Genomic DNA, 24,041 nt, shown 5'->3' on the forward strand with positions numbered 1-24,041 from the left:
AATCATTAAGACAATGATGATTCAGACATCTTCATTGAAAAAGACTCTGGAAAAAATCATTTAAAAGCATTTTAGTACAGATTTAACCTAATTATAAAACTTACTATATCATTTTGCCACCATAGGATAAATAATATTAACAATGAGTTAATAAATAACTAAAATCTTTTCAAGGGATCATAATAGTAAAAGAAGCTACTATTAATGCTAAAAACCATTTTTCTCTGCATCTTTTCAAGGTTTTAACATTAAATATTTAAATTAATTCCAGGAAGTAGTTTGGGAGTTTGATCTTCTGTGACCTCAGAGCTTAGTATTATGATAGATGAGTCAAGTAGCAATTAATCAAACAAACTTGTATGCAAATGTACAAGTACAGCCATAGAGTCATTTTCAAAAGGAAAGTGAAGGTGTTAGTACATTATATTGGAATTGTAAGCCTTATTTAAAAAAGTATTCTACACGTTAATGACTTTGAGTGATATATTCAGACATTGTCATATTTCTCTGCCATATTAGCAAAACATAGGTTATAATTTTGCTTACTTTATGGTTGACTATAATTGTAGGAAATTTTTGCTGCCCATGTTTTGTAACTTTGTTTTGGAAGATAACATTTATCATCAGTGTATTCATTAATATTTAACTTGAAACTTTCCCTATGAAATAAGCTATACTAAAGAAATAAAATTTGAAGCTGGGCACAACTGACAGAATGTGAAACTATCAAGTAATTTCCTCAAAATGCTACTTCAAAATTTTACCTACCTTGAAAAAATACCATTTTTAGAATAAAGCTATCTCAGGCTAAAAAGTTTATAATATTGATTCCATAAAACACAAACTTCTCATAATTACAAAAGATGTTCATCACAAGTTAAAATTCACATTTCTTATAATCTTGTGCATTTGGCTGCTGGAAGATTCCCTCTTCTGGAAAAGCAGATTTTCTCTACTACTGCACTAACAATGCACTGAGAAAAATTTTAATATGCACTTGATAGATTTTTATTAAGCTTTTTCACTGATGCTTCTGAATAACTATATAAAAAATGTCAAAATAAGCGTTATATTTCCAGATAGGGATAAGGATTAACCAGAAAGGATAGGAAGAAATATTCTAGGAAAACAGGAAAGAGAAATGTTCTATACCTTCATTGTGTGATCATTACACAATTGTAGGGAATGCATAGCTAATGGTTAAATATTTTACTACAGTTATTTTTACATAAAAGTGGCATAATTATTAAAATATGGAATTCAAGCTAACAATATGCCATGCTGAAGGATTTAGGGATTAATATATTAATGTATGCACTTATTTATTCATAGTTTTAAAATTGTACTTCTATTTATCATTATCATTTTATGATACAGTTCTGTAGGCCCTGGGATTTCCCTTACCCCCTCCCCAATTCCTGCCCCCTCTCACTGAGATCCCTATACCTTTATTATAGTATAGTTTTTCATACTCAGTCATATGTCCATTATTGTGGGCATGGACAATGGCAGAGAGTCCCGCATCCTATTGTCAAGATACAGTAAACAGTTTCATTGGGAGTCCATCTTTGTCTGGAAGTAGGGAGGCATACTGAATTGTATCCTCACATCTTGACATGATACTCTCTATTACACAGTAACTATACATCCCCTTAAATGAAAAGCCACAAAGCAAAATCAACAACAGGAAGAAAAAAAGAGAAATTAACAGCACCATGAAGTTAAACAACATGCTACTGAATGACTAATGTGTCGCTGAAGAAATGAAAAAGAAAATCAAGAACCTTCTTGAAAATGATGCTACAGTATGATCTATGAGTCACTGAAGAATTTAATCAGAAGAAAGTGTTTTGACGAGATGAAACTACAAAAAAAAAATATCAAAATCCATAAGATATAGTTTCCGATGATCTTTGTTGGCAAAATGTGTCTCCTGTAGGCAACAAATAGATGGGTTTTGTTTTTTAATCCAGTCTATTAATCTATGATGTTTGATTGAGCTTAAGCCATTTACATTTAGGGTTAATATGTATGGGTGGTAATTTGGTCATGTCATTTGAGCAATGGGCTGTTCATTGATTTAGTCTTTTGTTGTCATTTTACTGGGATGTTCTTCACATTTGCCTTTGGTTTTGGTGGGCATTATTCCTCTTCTTTGTCAAGAGAACATCTTTAAGCATCCTTTGTAGGGCAGGTTTGGAAGAGGCAAGTTCTTTTAACTTTTCTTGACTGTGGAAGAATTTTATTTCATTTCCAAAGACAAAGGAAAGTTTTGCAGGGTACGTTATCCTGGGACAACAATTTTTTGCTTTTAGAATCTGGAATATGTTGCTCCATTCTCTTCTGGACTGTAGAGTTTCTTGTGAGAGGTCTCCTGTGAGTTTAATTGGCATTCCTTTATATGTCAATTGATTTTTTTTTTCACATCCATGTTTAAGGATCTTTTCCTTATGTTCGATTGAAGAGAGCTTGATTATCATGTGTCTTGGTGGAGATCACTTTTGATCAACCCTGTTGGGAGTTTATGCCCCTCCTGAATGTTGTTTCCCAATTCTTTCTTTAGATTAGGGAAATTTTCCCTTATTATTTCATTGAATACACCTTTAATCCCGGTTTTGCTTTTTGCACCTCTGGGACTCCCATAACTCTTTTATTCGGCCTCTTAATAGTGTCCTTCAATTCTTGCATACCTTTTTTGGCCTGATCCAACTCTGCCCCCAGCTTTTTGTTTGTTTCTCCCGGATGACAGGAAATATCTTCTAATTTTGAGATTCTTTCTTCTGCCTCCTTCATTCTATTTTGGAGACTCTCCACTGTACTTTTAATTTTCTCCACTGTATTCTTCATTTCTAATGTATCAGCTTTCATCTGACTCATTTCTAGTGTGACTTATTCCTTAAATTCCTTGAATGCCTGCTTTACATGCTTCTCATTATTTATAAGAAGCTTTACAACAAGTGTTTTGAATTCTGTATCCTCCACGTTCTTGATGTCTTTCTTAATGAACTCGGAGGTTGACATAGGGTTTTGCTCCTTTGCAGGGGAGTCTTCAGTAATATTCATCGTGCCTTTGTCTCTTTTTTTTTGCTCTTGGTCACTGTGCTTCTGGTTAGCAGGTTCTCCTTGGGACAGAGGTCTAAGTTCTGTCACCCACAGGTCTACAGTTCGATTTCACTTATTGCATTTGGTACATGGCTTTGTTTGCAGGCACTTTGCCACTCCCTCCAGGAAGTTCCAGCTCTGGGTTCTTATATTAGATTTCCACCATGGTCTCTGTAGCCCTAGTTCTTGGCTCACTGGTCTCCACCTCCTGTGATACCGTGCTGAGGCTGCACAATTGTCTCTACAGCCTTCCTCCCACTTCCAGTTGGAGTAGGTCCAAGGATTAGGGAGACACCAGGTGTCCTATATAGCTAGGTTGTTGGTGGTGCTGATCTTGCCAACATGGACCCATTTTGACCTATACAATAAGTCGATATTATTTTCCTGTGGGACCAGAGCAATGCACTGAGATCAGGGAGTTCTCGCCAAGCTCAGCACATGCACAGCTCACTATTGTCCCTGCAGTCCTAAAACTTTCGCCACAGTGTACAAAATGGAACCCGATGTGCCACTATTAGAGTTCTTGATCTGCTGGCCATCAGGTCTGAGGTCTACCTAGACCTACCTTGGGAGGAACCTGTAGGATGCCACGTTGCAGTTCACTGAGTCTGAAATGAGTTCACTCCCAGCTCAGTGCCTGTGTAGTATTGTCTGTAGCCCTTGCCTCCTTAAACAAAATGGCGCCTGATACGGCTCTTGGGGGTGAACTGTGCTGTGAAATCCACCCTGTTCCCACACTGCTAATCTGGGATGTGATGCTCTGTCTCTGCTCCTAGTCAAATGAAAAAGACCAGTAAGATGGACAGTTCTTTGTCTGGGTTCACTGCCTGAGCTCCCAGTACACGTCCCTTTCTACCTGGTTGCTGGTGTAGTTCCTCCTGCCAGTGCAATTTGGATAGTCACTGGCTGAGTGCTGTTGGGGTATCAGTCACTGCAACACCACACCATTGTGTCTGCTGCTTTCCTGTGTCTGTCAGACTCCAGGTTGCCCTTTGTTGTTCTATCCACTTCTATTTCCTCGAATGTGCCCTCTCTGTTTCACACTGACTAATACTTCTCCATCCATTTAGACGTGTCCTTATCCTATTCCACTATCTTGATTCTCAATATGCTTTTATTTTTAATGATAATTACAATATGTTCACAATTGGTTTCCCCAGAGTTAAACTTGTACAAAACAATCCACTTTATATAGGACTTCCCGAAAACTTTTCTCAAGAGTAGCATTTTCTGTATTACTAGAAAACTCAAAATAGTTTGAGTTTCATACTGCAAAGAAAATATAGTTCAAATTTTTATTTTTTCATTCATCTATATTCCCCTTAAATTTGATTTCAAATAACATTTCTTAGGACAACCTTTCTGAAAATGCTACTAGAAATACCTATTTACTTTAAAAGTTTTGCATTCTTTAATCCATCATTTTCCACCCCCAGGAATTTTCACTGAGGAAAAAACCATGTATGCATTTAGCAATTTAGCTTTAAAAGTGTTCCTATTATTTTTCACAGCAAAAACATTAAATGTTTCTCAAATGGTAGGTAATTTCAATAACTTTGTAAACATCCAAATTATAAAAATATGAGAACACTGAAAAAATGTAAAATAAAGGTGAAAATTATGTTCTAGGGATACAGTATGCATTGAAGAGTCTGTACACGACTTTCTTCTAGAAAGTGATAACAGCAACTTTTTCTTTTTTGGAAATATCTGCACTTCTCAAGGTTATCTATCTTTTTAGAAACATAAAAATTTTATAAGAAAAAAGAACAGTAAACTTCCTTCGGAACTCGGAAGAGGGGTTTTCTCTGGTCCTTACTTAGTTACAACTTTGGATCCCCACCCTCTCTTACAATGACCATCAGGGTCACTCTGGACGCCCCTCCCCACCAATAAATTAGATCAGATAGACAGAGACCAATAAGGAAAGCTTAGAACAGACAGGAAATGGTCAGCTTGGATTCACATATACCTTACTAGGTAGGACACAAAGATTAGTTACTCCTCACGAAGGTACTGAAGGTTTCTCTGCACACCCTTCCTAAAACTGGTCTGCACCCCAATAGTTAACATATGCCTTGTTAGACTTATAAGCCAGTTTGGACTATCCTAAAATTCACCAAGTTCAGTAAAAATATGCTTCAATATTGTAAGCTGCTAAATATAAAAATAAAAATAGACACAAGACAGCTGAATAATACCCTATAACCATTTTAAGGTGTATAGCAGCCAGTTGTGTATAAATTAAACCTGAAATGTCAATGAAGTAGTCACAGGATGTGGTTAAGAACTTGCATTTTCTAACATATTGGTCAATCAATACCATATCAATTAACTCCATAATGTTGTAAATTGTTGTTCATGTAATGTTGTGGCTTTTCATTGGACTGGATGATATTCGGCCAGTTCTATTTTCAGACCAGGGATGTTCTCCCAATGAAACTGAACTTATCTGGACAATAACATGCTGCACTGTATGCATGGTACATGCTCGCAATGAAGGAATCATGAATGGATATGAACTGTACTACTGCAACAATGTGGAGGATTCCAACATGGGGGGAGGACATGGGAAAGGGTTGGGGGAATCCCAGAGCCTATGAAACTGTGTCACAAAATGAAATTTAATAAAAAGAAACTTGTAAAAATTTTATAAGAAAGAAGAAGAATTGATTATAATAGATAAAATATCAATAGTATTTTTAGCAAGATGTACTGGAAAAAACACATAGGCAAATAACTATATGATAGACAGGAAAGCAAATTAAGAAACTGACAGGGGAAAAAATTAACAAAAATTTTATACTCACTATAATAAAATATTTTAAATTTGTTTCTTTTCCTGAAAAATGAGATTCTAATTTAACAAAGCCTTATCTTGCACCTATGATATGCCAAACACTATGTTAATGATAAGGGGTATAAAGTGAAATCAATAGCAACAAAATGGAGTAAATAATGAGGTTATTTGAATATTTCCTTTGTTAGTATCATTATCTTGAATTATCTCAAATCACTTAAACTTAAATGACCCAAATCAGTGGCCAAGATCTGGAGGTTTCCTCTTCAACCAGGCTTCCTTAGTGAACACTGTTAAACTGCTCTTTCACAGACTTTCCAGTGAGAAATTCACAAACAGGCCAGGGACAGGAAAGTGTCCCGAATTCACGGGTCCCATGTAAGTGACAGGGAACCAACAACTGAGCTATACCCATAAATAAGCAGGAAGCTGGATGGGAATTAGAGCCAGGCTCAAAAGAGAGGACTTCAAATTGGACAGAGGTGCACCAACTGGTGGCTTAAATGCTGTACAACCCACTTCCACAAATCCATTTAAACAATGTAATGTATATGAGCTAAACTGACTTTTTAAGATTTGATTATTGCTACAGCCCTTGTCTATATTCTTGAGGAACATTGGGCTTTCTACTTAATAGTTGCTGAATTCTTTATCAGATGGAATATTAAACTTGTGGTTATAAAATAAACTGAAAGAATGTCATTGTACAAAATAAAAAATAAGGGAGGAGCAAAGTGGATAGGAGCATGAACAAGGAGGACAGGATGGGAAGTATCATTATGCCCTTGAAGCTGCATCGTATGAGAGACCAGCCCGGTGGCATGGCAGGCCTGAATCGCATCCCATTGGATGCCTGAGTTCTTGGGCTTCTGATGTGGGAGACACAGAGGCACTCCTACTTCCCGGCTTTAGACCCACTCTGCTCTAGCTGGCCTTTGTAGTAGACTGTAACAATCCATATAAGCTATCTACATTTATTATCATTATCTACTACTATTAATATCCGATAGGTATTGAAATTCAGATACATAAAAGTGTGTTAACTTATCTAAAGCCACACAGTGAATGAAGAGTCAAGTTTTACTGTCTGGTACTCTGGTTTAATGTTCTCCAACAATTACATGTTATTGAAACCTTACTGTGTTCTTTGGAACTTTTGGAACCTTTTTTTAATAAAGGCTATCTTTTAACTTCAAAAAGAACACAGTAAATAAAAAACTGGAATACAGTGATTCTAATAATTGTAATACCCCCAAATTCTTTACTTCAATTGTGTTTCAACCTCTAAAACATTTTGTTAAAAGGTTTATCTCATTTATTTGTAAATTAGAGTTAAAAGGAGGGGTGGGCAGAGAGAATCTTCCAAAACTTGCTTAGTCCCCCAAAAGCTCTAACGGCCAGAGCTGGGAGAGGACAAAGCCAGGAACCTGGAGCTTCTTCTAGCTCTCCCATATGGGTGTAGAAACTCAAGGATTTGGGTCATCTTCCCTTACTTTCCCAGGAGATTAGGAGGGAGCTAGATTGAAAGTGGAGTAGCTGGGACTCAAAACACAGCCCATATGTGATGGGAAGATGGCAGCTTAAACTGCTATGCCACAATACTGGTCCCTACTTATAAAATCTTTATTTCAAGTGTTTCAGTGATCACAACTCCATATATTGCTCTAAGGAAATTATCTGACAAGTTGTAACTGCCAATTCATGGGCTAATCCAGTTTCTATTACCAGGATTCTGCTTTCTGGGACACGATACTCCTCTATTCTCTTCTACAGTACTCTTGGTCTTTCTTTTCTTTAGGCCAGGGAGAGTCTGTTTCATTGCTTTCTGACTTCTTAACTCCTCTCCCAATCACTATCCCAGCCTCAGCTAAATCTCTACAGCATGCTATACTCAAGATCTGAATGTTGCTAAAAAGGAAACTTGCAAGCTTCCTGACAGAGGTTTTAAATCACAGTCTTAATCCTCAAATGTGCACTCAAATCTGCTTACCCATTCCCTTGTTACAGTTATGCTCACTTACACAGAAACCAAGACAAATATTGCAAACTGTCTCTCCTTTGTAAGTCTAGAGACTCTACCCTCTTGATATTTAAATTAATATCTTCATTGAGGAAATAATGGATATATTATCCTCAACTTTCTACCGCTAAATTTATGTCAATATCTGCATCTGACAACGATCTTCTTATGCTTCTGGGGAAAAAAATGAAATAGTTTACCTGTTCCTTATAAAAGCTACCTCTTTATATTGGCTGTGTTCTAGAACTTATCCACTATCAAACTACTCAGGACTTGCTATTGCTAGTATCTTTTCTACACCTTAAGATATTATATTTCCTTCTTCCTTGGTTAATTTCTATTAATAATCAAGTATTCTAAAGCATATTTTTAAAGAAGCCCTGTATCCATTTAATGCCAGTTTTTATTTTCCTTCTATATTACATGGAAGGGAAAAGGTGGACATACTCATTCTGCATGTTCTCACTTTTGATTCTCCCATCAAACTACCCCTATGCACTTCTGTCCTGGACAAGACTCTTATCAAAGCTTTGAACATTATCCTTGTGCTAAATCTCCTTTCACTTTGCTTGATCTCTCAGCAACACTTTAAGGAAAAGAACACTTTCATTTTCAGCAATATTTTCTTCTCTTGATTTCTCTGACATCATGATTTTACATTCTTTTTCAAGCTCTTCTCTGGGATACTCTTATTTGCCCACTGCTAAACATTGGTACACCAGAGCTGTGTCTCAGGTCTCTATCTCCTGTATATGACTATTCCCTAGTTACATTGGTAACTGTTAAATATATCTTGACAACAAAAAGCTGTACTTTATACCATTGCCTATACCTACAATGTCAGGATACATTTAAACAGTGGAAAGATAGACTTGTCATTGTTGTTGAAGGCCTGTATTATTGTTATAATACAGGGAACACTGTGTGTGGGGGGGGGAAGCATAGAGTAGAAGGAGAAATCCCCGAATCTAAGGAACTGTATCATAATTTTTAAAAAGTTTTAAAAATACAAAAGATCTGGCAATATAATGAAAGTCTCATTCTTTCTTTTCCTTTTTCTTTCCTTTAAATTATTTTGAAGGGCAGAGTTAGTGAAAAAGAGAGAGAGGCCTTTCATTTGTTGACTCACTTTCAAATGGCTAAAACGTCCAGTTCTAAGTCAGGTCAAAGTCAGAAATCAGGAGCTTCTTCTGAGTCTCCCATGTGTGCACAAGGGCTCATACATTTGGACCACCTTCCACTGCTTTTCCAGACACATTAGCAGGGAGCTGGACTGGAAGTGGAGCAGAGGGGACTTAAACCAGTGCCCTTAGGGGATTGACAGTGAGCCAAGTGGCAGCTTTACTGACTGTACCACAATGTCAGCTTCCAAAGCTCTATTCTTTTCAATGTGTGGGAATGAAATAAATCCAAGATTTCCAGCACATTACCGTAGGTCTAGAGTAGATTCACAAGTCCTAAATACATACAGAATTTACTAATTTCTTCCTTCCTCCATCCTGTGTCCTATGGCTTTACAAAAAGTATTTCCTTTAGTGCTTCGGATGTACTTTGGTTCACAAAGCTCCCTGTCCTATTTGGCTAAAGCCCATTGACTAACCACTACTCCCATTTCTAACGCATCAGATCTCAGGGGTCAAGTCTCTCTAACTACTACCAGCACAATCAATAAAACCTTTATGAAATCATCCAACTGATATCAAAAACCAATAATATCAAAACCCTTCTGCTTCCAGGTATTTCCCACTCATACTGTAAGTAAAAAAATAACCTAGAATTAGCCTAATTCTGCCAGCATCCTTAGGAAGTTATTTGAATTACTGAAGATCCTAGCTCTCAAAGCTAGTTAATGAGTACTCCTCGCTACTTCTGTGATTCTTACATGAGTTTCTTGGTGTGTGATCTGGGTTTGATCATCTCTCTAAGCCTAGCCCATATGATTTAGGACATTATTTGATAACTAGATATATGGATATGTTTAATGAAGTATAATCTATTTGTCAAATATTTTGGGCCCAGTATTAGAATTAGTAGCTAGTCATTAAGAAAAGAAGGACATACGGATAAATTGATACTATTCATAGATAAAGGAGCTCAATATGTTGGACAGATTTAGATTGTTTCTAGGGTCTCAACAGATTTACAGTTCTGCAATGCCATGAAAATCTTTGCATTTAAGATTACATTACTTTTAGCAGGATGGACATTTTATGATATTGACTTTTTCCCAATTAATGTCTATAGGACGTGTTTTCAATTCATGCCCTTTTTAATTTTGTCAATATTTTAAAGTTGTCATTACAGAGATCTTTCATCTTTTTGGTTTAAATTTATTTCTGATTTTTCTTTTCAGCTATTAGAATTGAAATCTCCTTTTCAGGCAACTTGCTACTGGTATATAACGATTTGATTATTTTTTAAAATTTATTTTTAATATTATTTACATTGCTAAGAAGGATGCATACCCACGTAGGCTTCAGATTCGGGGGGAGGGAGGGTCAGGTATGGAAGAAGGTGGGTAGGATAAATATTTCTATTTTTTTTCTTTCTCTTGTTTTTTCAGGGGGTAAGGAGTAAGAAGGTCACTCCTTGATGTTAGACTATGTCAGTACCTGGATAGGGGATGGTCTTGCAGATCCAATGTGGGAAAGAATATGCTGAGGTATTTCTTGAGTGGATTTGACAGTTTTTAGATATTGTTGGTTTCACTGCTCCAGGATTGGAAAAATCTTTCTACCTTAGCGCATACACACACCCAGATATTTGCTGCAAAGCTTGGCCAGTAGAGCTTTCCAATCTGCTCTACTTTCCATCCTTTGACGAGGCACTTAACATCTTCTGCTGGCCTGGATGAGCTGGCTGTCATGTTCCCCCTGTACATCTGGGTATCCTCTCCACTGCACGGACATCAGCAACTGAGAAGGCTCAGATATGTACACACCCAGGACAGACCACATATCTTGTGATTTTCCCTGCAGCCGGGGTTTGAGTCCAGTTTCAAATTATACTGTGTACACATCAAGGCAGTGCAAGACTGTATCTAGTTATAGGTGATATAGGTGTAGAAAAAATTTAAAGTCACTAAGTTATTACCATTTATTTACTTGAATTCTCATAGTCAAAATCTTAATCATTATGCTTTCATGGTTATTCTAGATTCTTGTTCCATATGTCTTCTGTCATAAACTGAGATAGGAGAGCCTCTTTTTTTTTCATAAGGTGAACTCAAAATTTTGTAATTAACATTTCTTTGACCTAGAAATTACTTCAATATTTCATTCCTATAATTTTTTTCTCAAGTAAAACTTATTGTTCAATAAAAATTGTACATATCCATGTGATGCTTCAATACATATATTAATGTATATATGCACATTCATGTATGTGTACATATTCAACCTAAATATTCATATGCCTTATTAAATAGTCATTATCATAAAAGCTTTCAAAATCCTATCTTCTACCTTTTTGAAAAATGTCAAATTGTTTGCAGAGGGCATAAACCCAGACTCCACCAATAAAATATTATAATCTATAACTGAAGTCAGCAGAGTTGTCTAAAACACAATCAACATAAAAAATTAATAACATTACATCTACTGGTACTGGTATGTGTATTGGCTGGTGCACGTGACAGACCATCCTGACCCTGCACTAGTTGGCATACACAAGAGTTAACTCTGAGGTTACCTTAAGTGAGGTTTTTGGGGGACTCCACAGCTAGAACACAGGCCTCAAAGTTTGAGTCAGGAACTTAGTGCAGATCTCTGGTGTGGATGGCAGATTTCTAAGAACTTGAGGCACATTTTCCCAGCATGCACATTAGAATAAAGCTTGAGTCAGAGGTTCTGCTAGGACTCCAACCCAGGCATTCCAATATGGGATGGCAGATATCCCTTTGGACAGCCTTACAGGTGAATTATGTACTCACACAAGGCAAAAATAATCTTCCATTCTGAATTATAATACAGTAATTCAAAAGTTCAAACATACAATCAGAAAATAAAAAATGACATAAAAACTGCTTGGGTCTGAGTGTCTGCAAATATATGTATTAGTTAACAAGTATTTTTTCCATATACTCTAACTATAAATAAATCCAACAGAAGATAATCTCTACTTATACATAAAAATTTATTGGCAAATATTACCAAATGTTGATTTCTTGCTTTATTTATCTTTTTATATCACAAAAGTCAGGACATGAAAGAGAGGAAGAAGGGATGGGTTGCAGTCAATATTTAATTATACTCTATATGTTTGTTTTTAGTTAAGACAATAAGTGATAAAAATCAAATATTTACATTTATAATTTAATTGTTTCAAGTACATCAAAACAATTTGAACTATTTCCTCAACCACATAATGTATGATCTAAGATAAATGTCCTTTGTGGGGAACAAAATGATAACCTGGGGAAACTTCCCCAATTCTAGTCTGAAGATAAACGTCAGACTTCCACATTTTCATAAAATGGAATCACTTGTGGCAAACAAACTCTCCAGCCAAGAACAAGACAGAGTGGCATGGTTGCACCAGTGTGGACTGGGCATTGTGGCTGGTTGGGTTGAACTAAGCTTCAATGTCCACTGACACGTACGAGAACTGAATGGGATGTGAAACAGACTGGACCAGTCTGCTCTACATACTGGCAAGCACAAGATCTAGGGTAGGGGGCGGTTCTGGTGAGGGTTATAGATGGTCACTCTAACTAGGCTGAAGCTCTCACTGGCATAAGTGAAGGCTGAGTGAGTGGTGGGCAAGATTGGGCTGGGCTGCAACACTCATTAGTTTGTATAGAAGACAGGGCTGGAGGCAGAAGTGACTCAAAAATTGCAACCACCAGCATGTGCATAAGCTGAGTTGGGCAAAGGATCATGCCAGATCCTGTACTGGTAAGAACACATAAGAATCAGGTCTGGAATCACCTCAGGGTGAGGTTTCTTTGGAGATCCACCCAACTGAATCACTGGACTTAGAACTCCAATCATGGAGAGAATTGCAGCTTCCATGGTCTGACCGTGGAGTGGATGTGTCAGAGCTGGGCCTTCTCAGTGGCTTAGACAGAGCAGTGAACAGCATATCCAGATGCACATGGAGGATATGGCAGTACACTGGAGTCTGCAGAGGGCAGCTGGTACCATAACAGAGAATGGAGGGCAGAACACATTGATCAACTACCCCTGCCAAGTATTTGCAATGAATATCTGGGCAGAGACTCTAAGGTGGACTATGTCAGCCAGTGGATTCTGGAGAAATTTCATTGTGCATGGAGTGGTGAGATCAGCAGCAATTTAGAACTGTTGAATTATGACCACTTGCACATGACCCTTGGAGCAGGCTTCACATCAGGGACTCTGGATGGCAGGGAGGCTCGGGGTAGCTTCTCCCCTTATCTCTTTTCCTTCCCCCAGATATAGGAAGGCAAAAAGAGACTGTGGAAATGATGGTCTCACCCAACTCCCTCTAGCCCTTGACCCTTCAAACCCTAATCAACTGATGAAAAATCATCAGAAATTTTTTCAGTGTAATTTTACATTCAAATTCAAAAAAGGAAAATCAGATAAGATACCAAAAAGCCATATATTTAAAGGCCTCAGCAGGCTGTTGATACAATAAATTTTTAGTAGCTAACATTCTATAGAATCATTAACTAGAGAGTGATTTGAAAAAACTGCATTCATTTCTTTCTCTTATAGGCTTTACAGATTCTATGTAAAATAGTTCTGAAACTAAGCTTTGCTGCTCCTGCCACAGGACTGAGAAACCACACCTTACTGGCACTTACACAGGACTGAAGTGACAAAATCAGAGATTTTAGTGTTGTTTCTTTTTTTTTTTAAAGGTTTATTTTATTTTTATTGCAAAGCCAGATTTACAGAGAGAAGGACAGAGAGAAAGAGTTTCTGTCTACTAGTTCACTCGTCAAGAGGCTGCAATGGCTGGAGTTGAGCTGATCTGAAGGAAAAAGACAGGAATTTCTTTCGGGTCTCTCACGTGGGTGCAGGGTCCCAAGGCTTTGGGCCATCCTTGACTGCTTTCCCAGGCCACAAGTAGGGAGATGGATGGGAAGCGGGGTTTCTGGGATTAGAACCGGCACCATATGGGATTCCAGCACGTGCAAGGTGAGGACTTTAGCCACTAAGCTACCGCACGGGGCCCTAATATTGTTTCTAATCCCAAAATAATTTTACAAATGTAAAACCCATGTGAGGCTCAAGGCAAGTAAAGAGAACAGAAAATTTTCCCAAACCATAAATTCTAAGGTTACAAACATCAATAGAGAATACCTTATATGCTAGTAATGATGTTGCTAAAATAAAGAAATAAATCTTATTAATAGCTACAAAATATACTTAGGAATAAATTTAACCAAAGCACCAAGCAATCTCTATAATAAAAATCTTCTCGAATTTAAAAGACAAAAAATGGGAGGAAAGATATCTCACAATCAAGAATTGAAAAGTATTGTCAAAACCTAAAAAAAGATGGGACTGCACCAAATTAAGAGGCTTATGCATAGCAAAAAAAACAATGAACACAATCAACAGAGACCACCATCAGCATGGGAGAAACATTCTGCAAACTACTTACCTGAGAGCACCAGTGCTACAGCACTCACCACAACAGCCAGGATATAGAATCAATCAAGCTACCATCAACAGATGAACGAATTTTTAAAATGTGGCATGGACATACAGTGAGACATTTTCATCCATTAAGTAGAATAAGCAGAAGGAATTTCAAAAACTCAAAAATTAAGCCAAAAAAAATTAGTCAATCCATTTAAGAAATGGGTAAAGGCCTGGGCAGACATTTCTCAGAAGAAACATCCAACCAATATATGGAACATGCAAATCAAAACCACAATGAGCTATTTCTTAACTCCAGCTAAAATGTCTATTGTCAAAAAGACAGAAAATAGATAATGACAAAAGCATAGAGAACTCTTATATACTGTTTGTGGGAAGGCAAATTAATAAAGGCACTTTGGAAAATGGTGCAGAATTTTCTTAAGAAAGCAGAAAAAGAGCCGATATTTGATCTACCAACTCCAAAATAACCCTATGCAAAACAAATCAAAAACAAAACATCAAGCCTGATGCATCATAATACATGATTTCAAAGCATATTACAAAGTTAAAGTAAGTTACAGGTAAAAAAAAAACAGAACATAAACTCTAGAAATTCATCTATAACATAAAACCTTCTGATTTGTGACAAAGGTGCTAAGCACACACACTGGTGAAAGGGCAGTCTTTTTAATATGTGGTGTTGACAAAACTAGCCATACACATGTAGAGTAGGATTAAATTAGATAGGTTCTTATTGTCAAATAAAGATAAAATTAACTCAAAATTGACCAAAGACATCATTTTAAAACCTGAAATCATGAAATTGGTGAAACAAGATTTCTTAGTGAAAAATCAAACTGTATAGCAACAAAAGCAAAACCAGATAAATGGGATTATATAAAACTGAGAATATTTTGTATAGAAAATGAAACCACAGAGTGAAGAGACACCCAACAGAATGAAAAAAATATATATGCAAGCTTCTAATTTGAAAAACGCTTAGCATCCAGAATACAGGTGCCAGTGTTGTGGCATGGCAAGTAAAACTGCCACCTGCCAACACTGGTGTTCTGTATGGGCACCACTTCAAATCCTGGTTACTCTTCTCTGATCCAGCTCCCTGATAAGGTGCATGGGAAAGCAGCAGAAGATGACCCAAGTTTTTGGGCCACTGCAAGCCATGTAGGAGACCAGGAAGAATTGCTTGAGTCCTGGGTTTGGACTAGCCCAGCTCCACCATTGAGACCATTTGAGAGATGAACCAGTAGATGGAAGACTAACTGTTATCTCCCTTTTACAGTCTTTCTGCATTTCAAATAAATAAATACATAAATCATTGTATAAAAAACACAGAATATATTTTTAAGAAGCTAAAAAAAAATCCCAAATGCAAACTAGCAAAAAAGCAACCATGCAGTTAGGAAATGAGCAAAGGCACTGAATAGGCAATTTTCAAAAAAAATAAAAACAGCCCCCAAAACATGTTTAAAAATCTACTATCACCAGCCATCAGAAAAATGTAACTCAAAATCACAATTACATAACACATTACTCCTGTCCAAACATATATATCAAAACCATAGAAAGTAATTAGTACTACTGAGGATACAGAGAAAGGGGTATTCTTAGATACTTCTGGTTGGAATGTAAATTATATAGCCCTTGTGGAAAATATAATGGGAATTTCTAGTAAGAAATCAGTAGAAATAGAACTGCTACATAATCCAATAATCTGACTACAAGATAAATAGAAAATGAAATGAAATTGCTGTTGCCTGTTCCATTACATCTATGTAGCACTGTTCACAATAGCAATAATATAGAATCAATGTACCCAATGCATAAATAAAGAAAACATGAAACTGTTCAGTCATAAACAAAATGATTTCCTATCATTTGTGACAAAATGGAAAAAATCATTTTGTGTTTGAGCCACAAAAAGATAAATACACAGAAAGACACAGAAAGATAAATACTTCATGTTCTCCCACATAGGTGGAAATAAACCAGCCATAGAGCTCTCTCTCCCCACCCTGCACAGATCTGCTTCTTAAATAAATATAAGCAAATCTTAACAACAAACAAGTAAAAAATGAAAACAAAATCCAATCTGAACATACAAGAGTAAACACTAGAGTTGGGAGGGTTAGAAAAATAAAAACATATTCAATAATGAGTACCAAATCAGAGTTAGATAGAAGAAATAGATTCCATAGCACTGTGGGGTGACTATAGTTCAGTCCATTTTACATTTTATGAGCAAATAAAACAAAAGCTCCAAGACTCCAGTAATAAAGTAATGATCAAAAGGTTAAAGGATCACTGACCTGATCACCACACAGTATATACATATCGAAATGTTATACTATACCCCATAAATAATGTGTAACTACTTACAAACAGAATTATTTTAATGTTTTACAAAGGAAATAGGGAAAAAAAGTAAGGCATGAGTGGCATTAAGTACCCCAATTCCCGCCCCCCCCCCAAAAACAGTGGGATGTTTGCAATCAGGAGTAACAATAATCAAGAACAGGCTGTGCCCATAAGGTAGCTGGCAGAAGCAGTGAAAAGCACGTAATGGTTAGAAGAAGAAACTAAGAAATCAGTAGCTGAGGCAAAAGGGTCTTCCACATAGATATTCAAGTCACCAAGAATTATATAAAAAATGACATATCCTAAAATTTTCATGATATCAGGGAAACAATATAGGAATGTGTGGTTGTGTGTGTACTGGTGAGTACAGGCTGGTGTGCGAGTTTTACTTTCAGAGAAGAAAAAAGAATACTGTCCTAAAGACACTATGAAAGAGTAAGCCTACAAAGGCCTGTGCTGTGACTGTGTGGAAGAAAATATAACCACTACTTGAACAGACTAAGGTGGATGCAGTAGTGTCAGCAGATGTTCAGGTTTCAGCCACAATACGGAGATGTTAAATGTTCAGGAAATATTACACTAAATTTAATTCATTTATCAACACTTTCTAAAAGGCATTGAATAAGGAGTCAGAATAAAACAGTAATAAAGACACAAGCTCAGCTTTCACACAATTGCAATGTAAAAAAAAAGTCTCATTAGAGTGACTGTCTTAAAAAATAGCACTAAAATTTTCAAACAATTTTAGCTGTATCAAACTAACTTTGTTTTGAATTGAATATGTGTTTGATTTTATAAAGAAATGAGTGTGCCTATTTGGAACAATGGCATAACAAATTATGGAATTAATATATCCCAACATTGTTGGTAATCAACATATGTTAAAAACTAATGCACATTAAAGTTATCTGCGCAAAAATCACTCAAACGGTTAAACACGGGAGGGGTGGTGAAAAGTACATGGTTTCACACACACATGCACATTTACCTGAGACAAGGCAGCATCCCGTTCTTCTATCACTGCATTCATTTCTTCCGCAGTTATTCTCTTTTTACATTCCTGGGTCTTGTAGATTCTATCCACAATTACAGCTCCATTCTTCTGAATAGCTATCCCTGTGTCTGCATTGTTTATTCTGTTCAGTAATTCCTGTAATGTCTACCAACACCAGTATATGTTAGTAAGACATGAAGTTTTAATATATTTTATTTAATATAGGGTTTTAATTAATAGGCACATGTGAATTGTAAATTGACTGAGTGAAGTTATTGAATTTTCATATTGCAGCAAAGATGTACATTATTAGTGTGTCAATTCTTCTTTTTCCCACATCTTAGTTCTTGAAACCCACTCAATTGAACTTAAGCCTCTAAGATATAAGACTGACATCAAGAAATCTCCTCAGAGAATGGCTTACCATGTCATTTTCTTCAGGGTTAATATTTTCTAGCCTAGAAAAAAGGGACACAGAAAGCCTGATCAGTAGCATTTCCTTAGTGCAGCAAAATGAGTTCGCTTTTTAAATCTTTAGAACCTCAAGTAATTTTATTCGACTAGTCTTTAGAGTCAACCATGACACTGAACATATTAAAGTGCCACCTGCTCGACTCCATCTTTCAATAATGCTCGGTATCTTCTGCACTGACTTCAGACTGTTAAGTTATTAATGTTTACTGCTATATATGACTACAAGGATCAATTGTTCATATGTGCTTAGATGAAGAAAGTTCCCCAGTGATGGAAGCATTCATTCCCATCATTCTGTTTATTCCTGGACTTTGAATCCTTACCCGAAACTGTACTTCTTTCCATTTTTGGATTCCATCACAAGTAAAACAAGGCAAGTATTTTTATTTCAAAGTTTAACTATGTTCCCTCAAAAACAATGACAAATAATTACATTAACTGACCAAAAAAATCCCTTGTTATCACCTATTTGTTACAACAAATACACTGAATGGAAAGGATAATCAAAATCGGATCACATTTTTACATTACCTTTTTTTCTCCATATATTTTTTGTAATATAATTACTCAATTGAAAGACAAAGAAATTTAACTGCTTTCATGAATACACTGTTTTATACAGCGATGGTAAACATTTTAATGTTTGTTAATAAACTGAAGAAAAAGAAATTCTAAACAACATACTTTAGAAAATATCTTTACTAGGCAACGACTGAACTGGGTAAATTGAAAGGAATCTGATCTGTTTTAAGTACTAATAAAGTGATATAGAATCTAGCAGTGATTCTAGCTTTTCATAAATTGAACTAAAAATGTACACATCTAACTTGCTGCTTTTTCTCCCATCTCTGTGGTCCAATGGTATAACATTTGCTATAAAAATGGACACTGCAAAAAATAGTGGAGAACAATGAATGCATTACAAAACTAGAAATTATACTCAAATAGAAAGTAATAATTTTAGGCCATATATCTTAATAGAAAACATAATGTCAAAAAATCACCCTAAAAGTAGTTGAATGATATGTTAAAGGAAAGGAAGGCATAATAGTTTTGAATTGTATATAACTTAGTGTGTTTTAAATTATTAATATACACTTGGATTCACATTTCAAAAATCATAGCTATTTTCATCTTTCTTATCTCCAAAATAAATAAAAAATTTAAAATGATGCTCTACATGTTTATTCTACAAGACTTGTGAGGCCAACCACTTATTTTTTACTCAATCAAAAAATGCAGCAAGACAATATAAGATAATTAATTTATATTCATTTATTGTCATAGTGAAATTATCTGAAGAACGCTTAACCACACTAAATAAGTTTGCTATGATCTAATTGATATGAGTATATTTTAAATTATTAACAGAAAAAAATATATGGAATTTTTATATAGTTCTCATAAGCTCCTTCCAGGAGTTGCAACACTAAAAAAATACATCAAAGACAAACAGATGAACAATTCCCATATTTTAAATTAACAGATTTTAATAAGAAAGGGTTAATATAATGGTCTTTTCCTGTAATACAAATTCACTATAAACAATTAGAATTTCTTTTAAAAATAAAAATCATATGTTCTTATCAAGAGCTAAACTAAATACCTGGCAAATGAATTAGACTTAAAATGACTAAGATTTGAAAATTTTTATACACACATGCAAACTCATTCAAAACCGAATATAAGAAAAAATGGTATTTAAATTTCTGTATTTGTATTTCTTTAAGTCTGAGGAAGTATTTGTCACAGATATCAAAGACTGATTAAATATTAACTTACTCAGCTAAATTACAGAGAGCAGATATCAGTAAACTTTTTTGTGTGTGCCAAGGTCCAGATAGCATAGATTTTAGGCTTTGCCATATGTTCTCTGTTAGAGGTACTAAATTCTGCCTTTGTAGCACAAAAGCATTCATGGGTCCAATGTAAATGAAAAGGTGTGGCTAGGTTCCAATCAAGCTTTATTTTCAAAAACAGGTGGCAAGCTGAATTTCATCACAGTTTTCTACTCTGCTAGCACAAAGTACTGGATAATGAGACCAGTTCCTTGCTATGAATACACTGGAAGTACCAATTCAATATGTTTTATATAATTTTCCGAGCCAGATCATTCAGTAGTTAGTTAAAGATTAAGAGTCAACAAAAGTGATTTCCAGAAAATAAAATTCAGGCCTACAATAAATACTTCATTACTGTATTATTTAACACAATATGAAATTAAACAGTCTACGTTTTTTAAACAAAGCTCTTTGAAAGAGCTATATAAGACTATCAATCTTTACGTTAAATTACAACTTATATTAGTGGTATAAGACTTACCAATTTATTTAATATATAATACAGCTGATGAAATCGAAAAAAGAATCACAACCTTTTGAAAACTCTAAATTATGCCTACAACAGTGTAACTTGACATAGTCATGATAATTAGTAAGAATTTTGCTGAAGTAAATGTCTATGGGCTCAAGTTTCAATTGATTTCCTATACCAAGCAAATTCTGACTGACAACCTTGCACTCTAAGAGAAAAGACCCAGGCATGAAATGTCACATTTCTTGATTTATCCCCTAAATCAGTCAATACAACCTTTTTGCTTTCTGAAACTCACCTTATTCAATTGTAAAAGCAAAATGTTGACCTCAACTGATAAAAAAACTAGTGACCAGCTCATCATAAAAACTCTACCTTACTTGTTTTTGTTCTCTAACTCATTTTCATACAATGCCACATTTAATATTAAAATATCAATAAAGAAATAGAAATAGGACATGACCTCAAGAGTTGGAATACTTATATAATACTTATATAATACTTAAAAGACAAGAAAAAAGGCACTGAAGATTCAAGAAACGGAACACAGATAAACCAACAGAGACAGCTAAGGCCCCTATAGCAGAGTGGCACAAAATCTATCAGAAGACTCAAAGGGAACCAGAGGAAAAAAAGAGGACACAAGGAATCAGGCATACAGAAGGAAAGAAAATAAAAGAGGTATAAAATAATTTACATCATTTTATAATACTCAATGCATTCAAATGTCTTATAGTCTAGCAAAAATAATTTATTAGGGATTTAGCTCATAATGCACTCCTTAAGGTTCATAACACATAGACTCAAGTTAAGAGAACAGCATCTCCCAGGAACATCCAAATCAATGCTGAAAGGGTATTCTGTCCTTTTCTTGCTTGTTATGTAGGGCCTTTCCCCTCACCAGCATCCCTAAGACTTTCAAATTACTGTTTCTAGAAACCAACAATTCTTCATATCAATTACCACTGTTTTAGCCAGTATATAATTCACTGAGAATTATGATGCTATGTTTCCAGCAATTGGCACTGTGGTTAACAGATTATATATTCACTACTTAGTGATGTTATAATTAATAAAAAGCACAAGATCAGACGTTTCCCTGGTATCACATTCCTCATCCTGCCTTAATGCTAAGGCTACAAATAACAAACAAAAGCAATTTTCAAAAAACACTAGTTTTGAGAATCAAGATGGTGGAATAGGGTAAGGGCACATTTAAACAGATGGAGAATCATTAGCCAGAGAGAAGCACAACAGGGCACATTCCAGAAAAAGCGAGAGGACAGGCCGAAAGCAGAGGGGCACCTGGAGATTGACGGGCATGGGACAACAATTGGTGTAACAGTGACCAGATACACATTCAATCCCAGGGACAAGGAGAGTGACGTTTTTACATTGCTTAGCAAGAAAGAATACAGGACCCAAGAATTTTATTCATATCCAATTTGATGCCAAGCATAACACATAACCAGCACTGAGTTGGCTTAACAGGAGAATGAAGGAGCTATGAGATCATCCTCAGGAAAAAATGAAATGCAGTCACCAAGGACATCACATTGAAAAGAACTCAGACATAAAATGCAATCTATCATAAAATTTCAGTAATGATTATTCAAGTCTTTTAAATAAAAATTAAGATAAAAGCCACAAAGGACATGAAAGCTATATAAACCAAAATGACCATGGAAACTAAAACAAATTTTATAATTTTTAAAGTCATACTAATGATGAGAGGGTTAAAAGAAGAATATAAAAGTGCTTACTTACCTCAGAACTCATACCCAAGTCAAATGATACTACTTAATTGAGAAATTATTTAAAAAGTACTATGACTCAAATGCTTTAATGTTTTCATAGTCTTTTTTTCTTAAAAGTAGAAGGTTCTTTCGGAAATCAATATATTGTATTGAGAGATAGAATTACACGATGCTCAAAATTTTCTACCAGTTTTATTTCAACTGACCACGACTATTAAATTCAAGTAACATGGGGCCACACGGTGGCATAACAAGCTGATCTCAACCTGAAGCACCAGCATCCCATTTATGGGAGCTGGTTCATGCACCAGCTGCTCTACTTCTGATCTAGCTCTCTGCTTATGACCTGGAAAAGCAGTGGAAGATGGCCCAGGTCCTTAGGCCCTTGCATGCATGTGGGAGGCCTGGAGGAAGCTCCTGGCTCCTGGCTTCAGATTGGCTCAGCTCCAGCCATTGTGGCCATTTGGGGAGTGAACAGCAGATGGAGAATCTCTTTCTCTCCCCAGTGCTCTCTGTAAATATGTCTTTAAAATAAAAATAAGGAAACATTTTAAAATTGCTTTTAAAAGTTAACACTTGCGTAGCACAAGCTATGGACCAGATAGTTACATTATCTAGTAAACCACTTAACTTCTTGACAACCTGTCATAATAAGCACTATTATATCTTTCTGGAAGCCAAACACCAAGACACAGAGACTCCAAGCTGCATATCCATGCTTGTACAGTGCAGCAAAGAAATTTGAAGACAAGATTACTGGATTGAAAATTATGTTCTTAATTTCTCTATTACACTGCTTCTTACATTAAAAAGCACACAGAATGTGACTGGAATTACTCTGAGAGAGTATTAATTAACACAAAATTAATTACATGGGTACACATATTGAACCACCAATAAACTATCCTTCTAGAAAACAGCATCTCAGCACCTAAGTAAAAAGAAAATATTTAGCAATGTTTCCCTATTGGTAAAGACGGCTATTTTGGAGTAGGAGCTTTGAAATTTGGTTTATTAATTTAGCATTTTCAACTGACCCCATGCTTTATAATAAATATCCATCTTAGAAAAGTCTTTAAACAAAAAGCAGATCACACCTCTTAATCATAATATGAACATCACATTGCTAATTAATTATTTGCCTTCTCTAGTGAGCCATGTTTAGTTAGCAGTTTACTCTGATTCTCCACAGAGGCTATCACAACATTGAGCAGAGCAAATACAGTGTTAAGTGTATTCATTAATCACCACTAAACAGTAGATTACCATATTATTAATTATATATTACTATTAGATTAGTAGATTCTATTTCACAGGTAACAAATTTCTTAGTGCCCTACGGCTTTTATTTTCAAAACATATTCCATACGACAGCAACATTCATACTATCTGAGACACTGTTAAAAGGCAGAATCACAGGTTACCCCAGATGCACTGAACCAGTCTATACAGTAACTGGGTTCCCCTAATTTTTACATTTTATACTAAAATCAGAGAAGTGGAGTGGGCCTTGTGATGCAGGTTTAGCTGCCACTCAGGAATCCCACTGATCGCAGTGTTAGTTTGAGTCCTGGCTACTCTTCTGACCCCACCCCCTACTGATGCTTCCAGGAAGCACGAGAAGACGAGT

At 35.7% G+C, this 24,041-nt stretch overlaps 1 protein-coding gene across 1 annotated transcript in view; it reads right to left on the reverse strand.

Moving 5' to 3' along the window:
* MIPOL1 (mirror-image polydactyly 1) overlaps window positions 1–24,041 on the reverse strand; it is a 261,334-nt gene that overhangs the window by 165,752 nt on the left and 71,541 nt on the right. The window contains exons 9-10 of the mRNA XM_040969560.1: window positions 18,292–18,325; window positions 17,862–18,032 (exon numbers count right to left, since the gene is read on the reverse strand). Coding sequence (XP_040825494.1) covers window positions 17,862–18,032; window positions 18,292–18,325 — 205 coding nt within the window. The remainder of the gene's footprint in view (window positions 1–17,861; window positions 18,033–18,291; window positions 18,326–24,041) is intronic.

Source organism: Ochotona curzoniae, unplaced genomic scaffold, assembly GCF_017591425.1.
Source record: "Ochotona curzoniae isolate NIBS_2020 unplaced genomic scaffold, NIBS_Ocur_1.0 scaffold_4701, whole genome shotgun sequence".
NCBI classification, from domain to species: Eukaryota; Metazoa; Chordata; class Mammalia; order Lagomorpha; family Ochotonidae; genus Ochotona; species Ochotona curzoniae.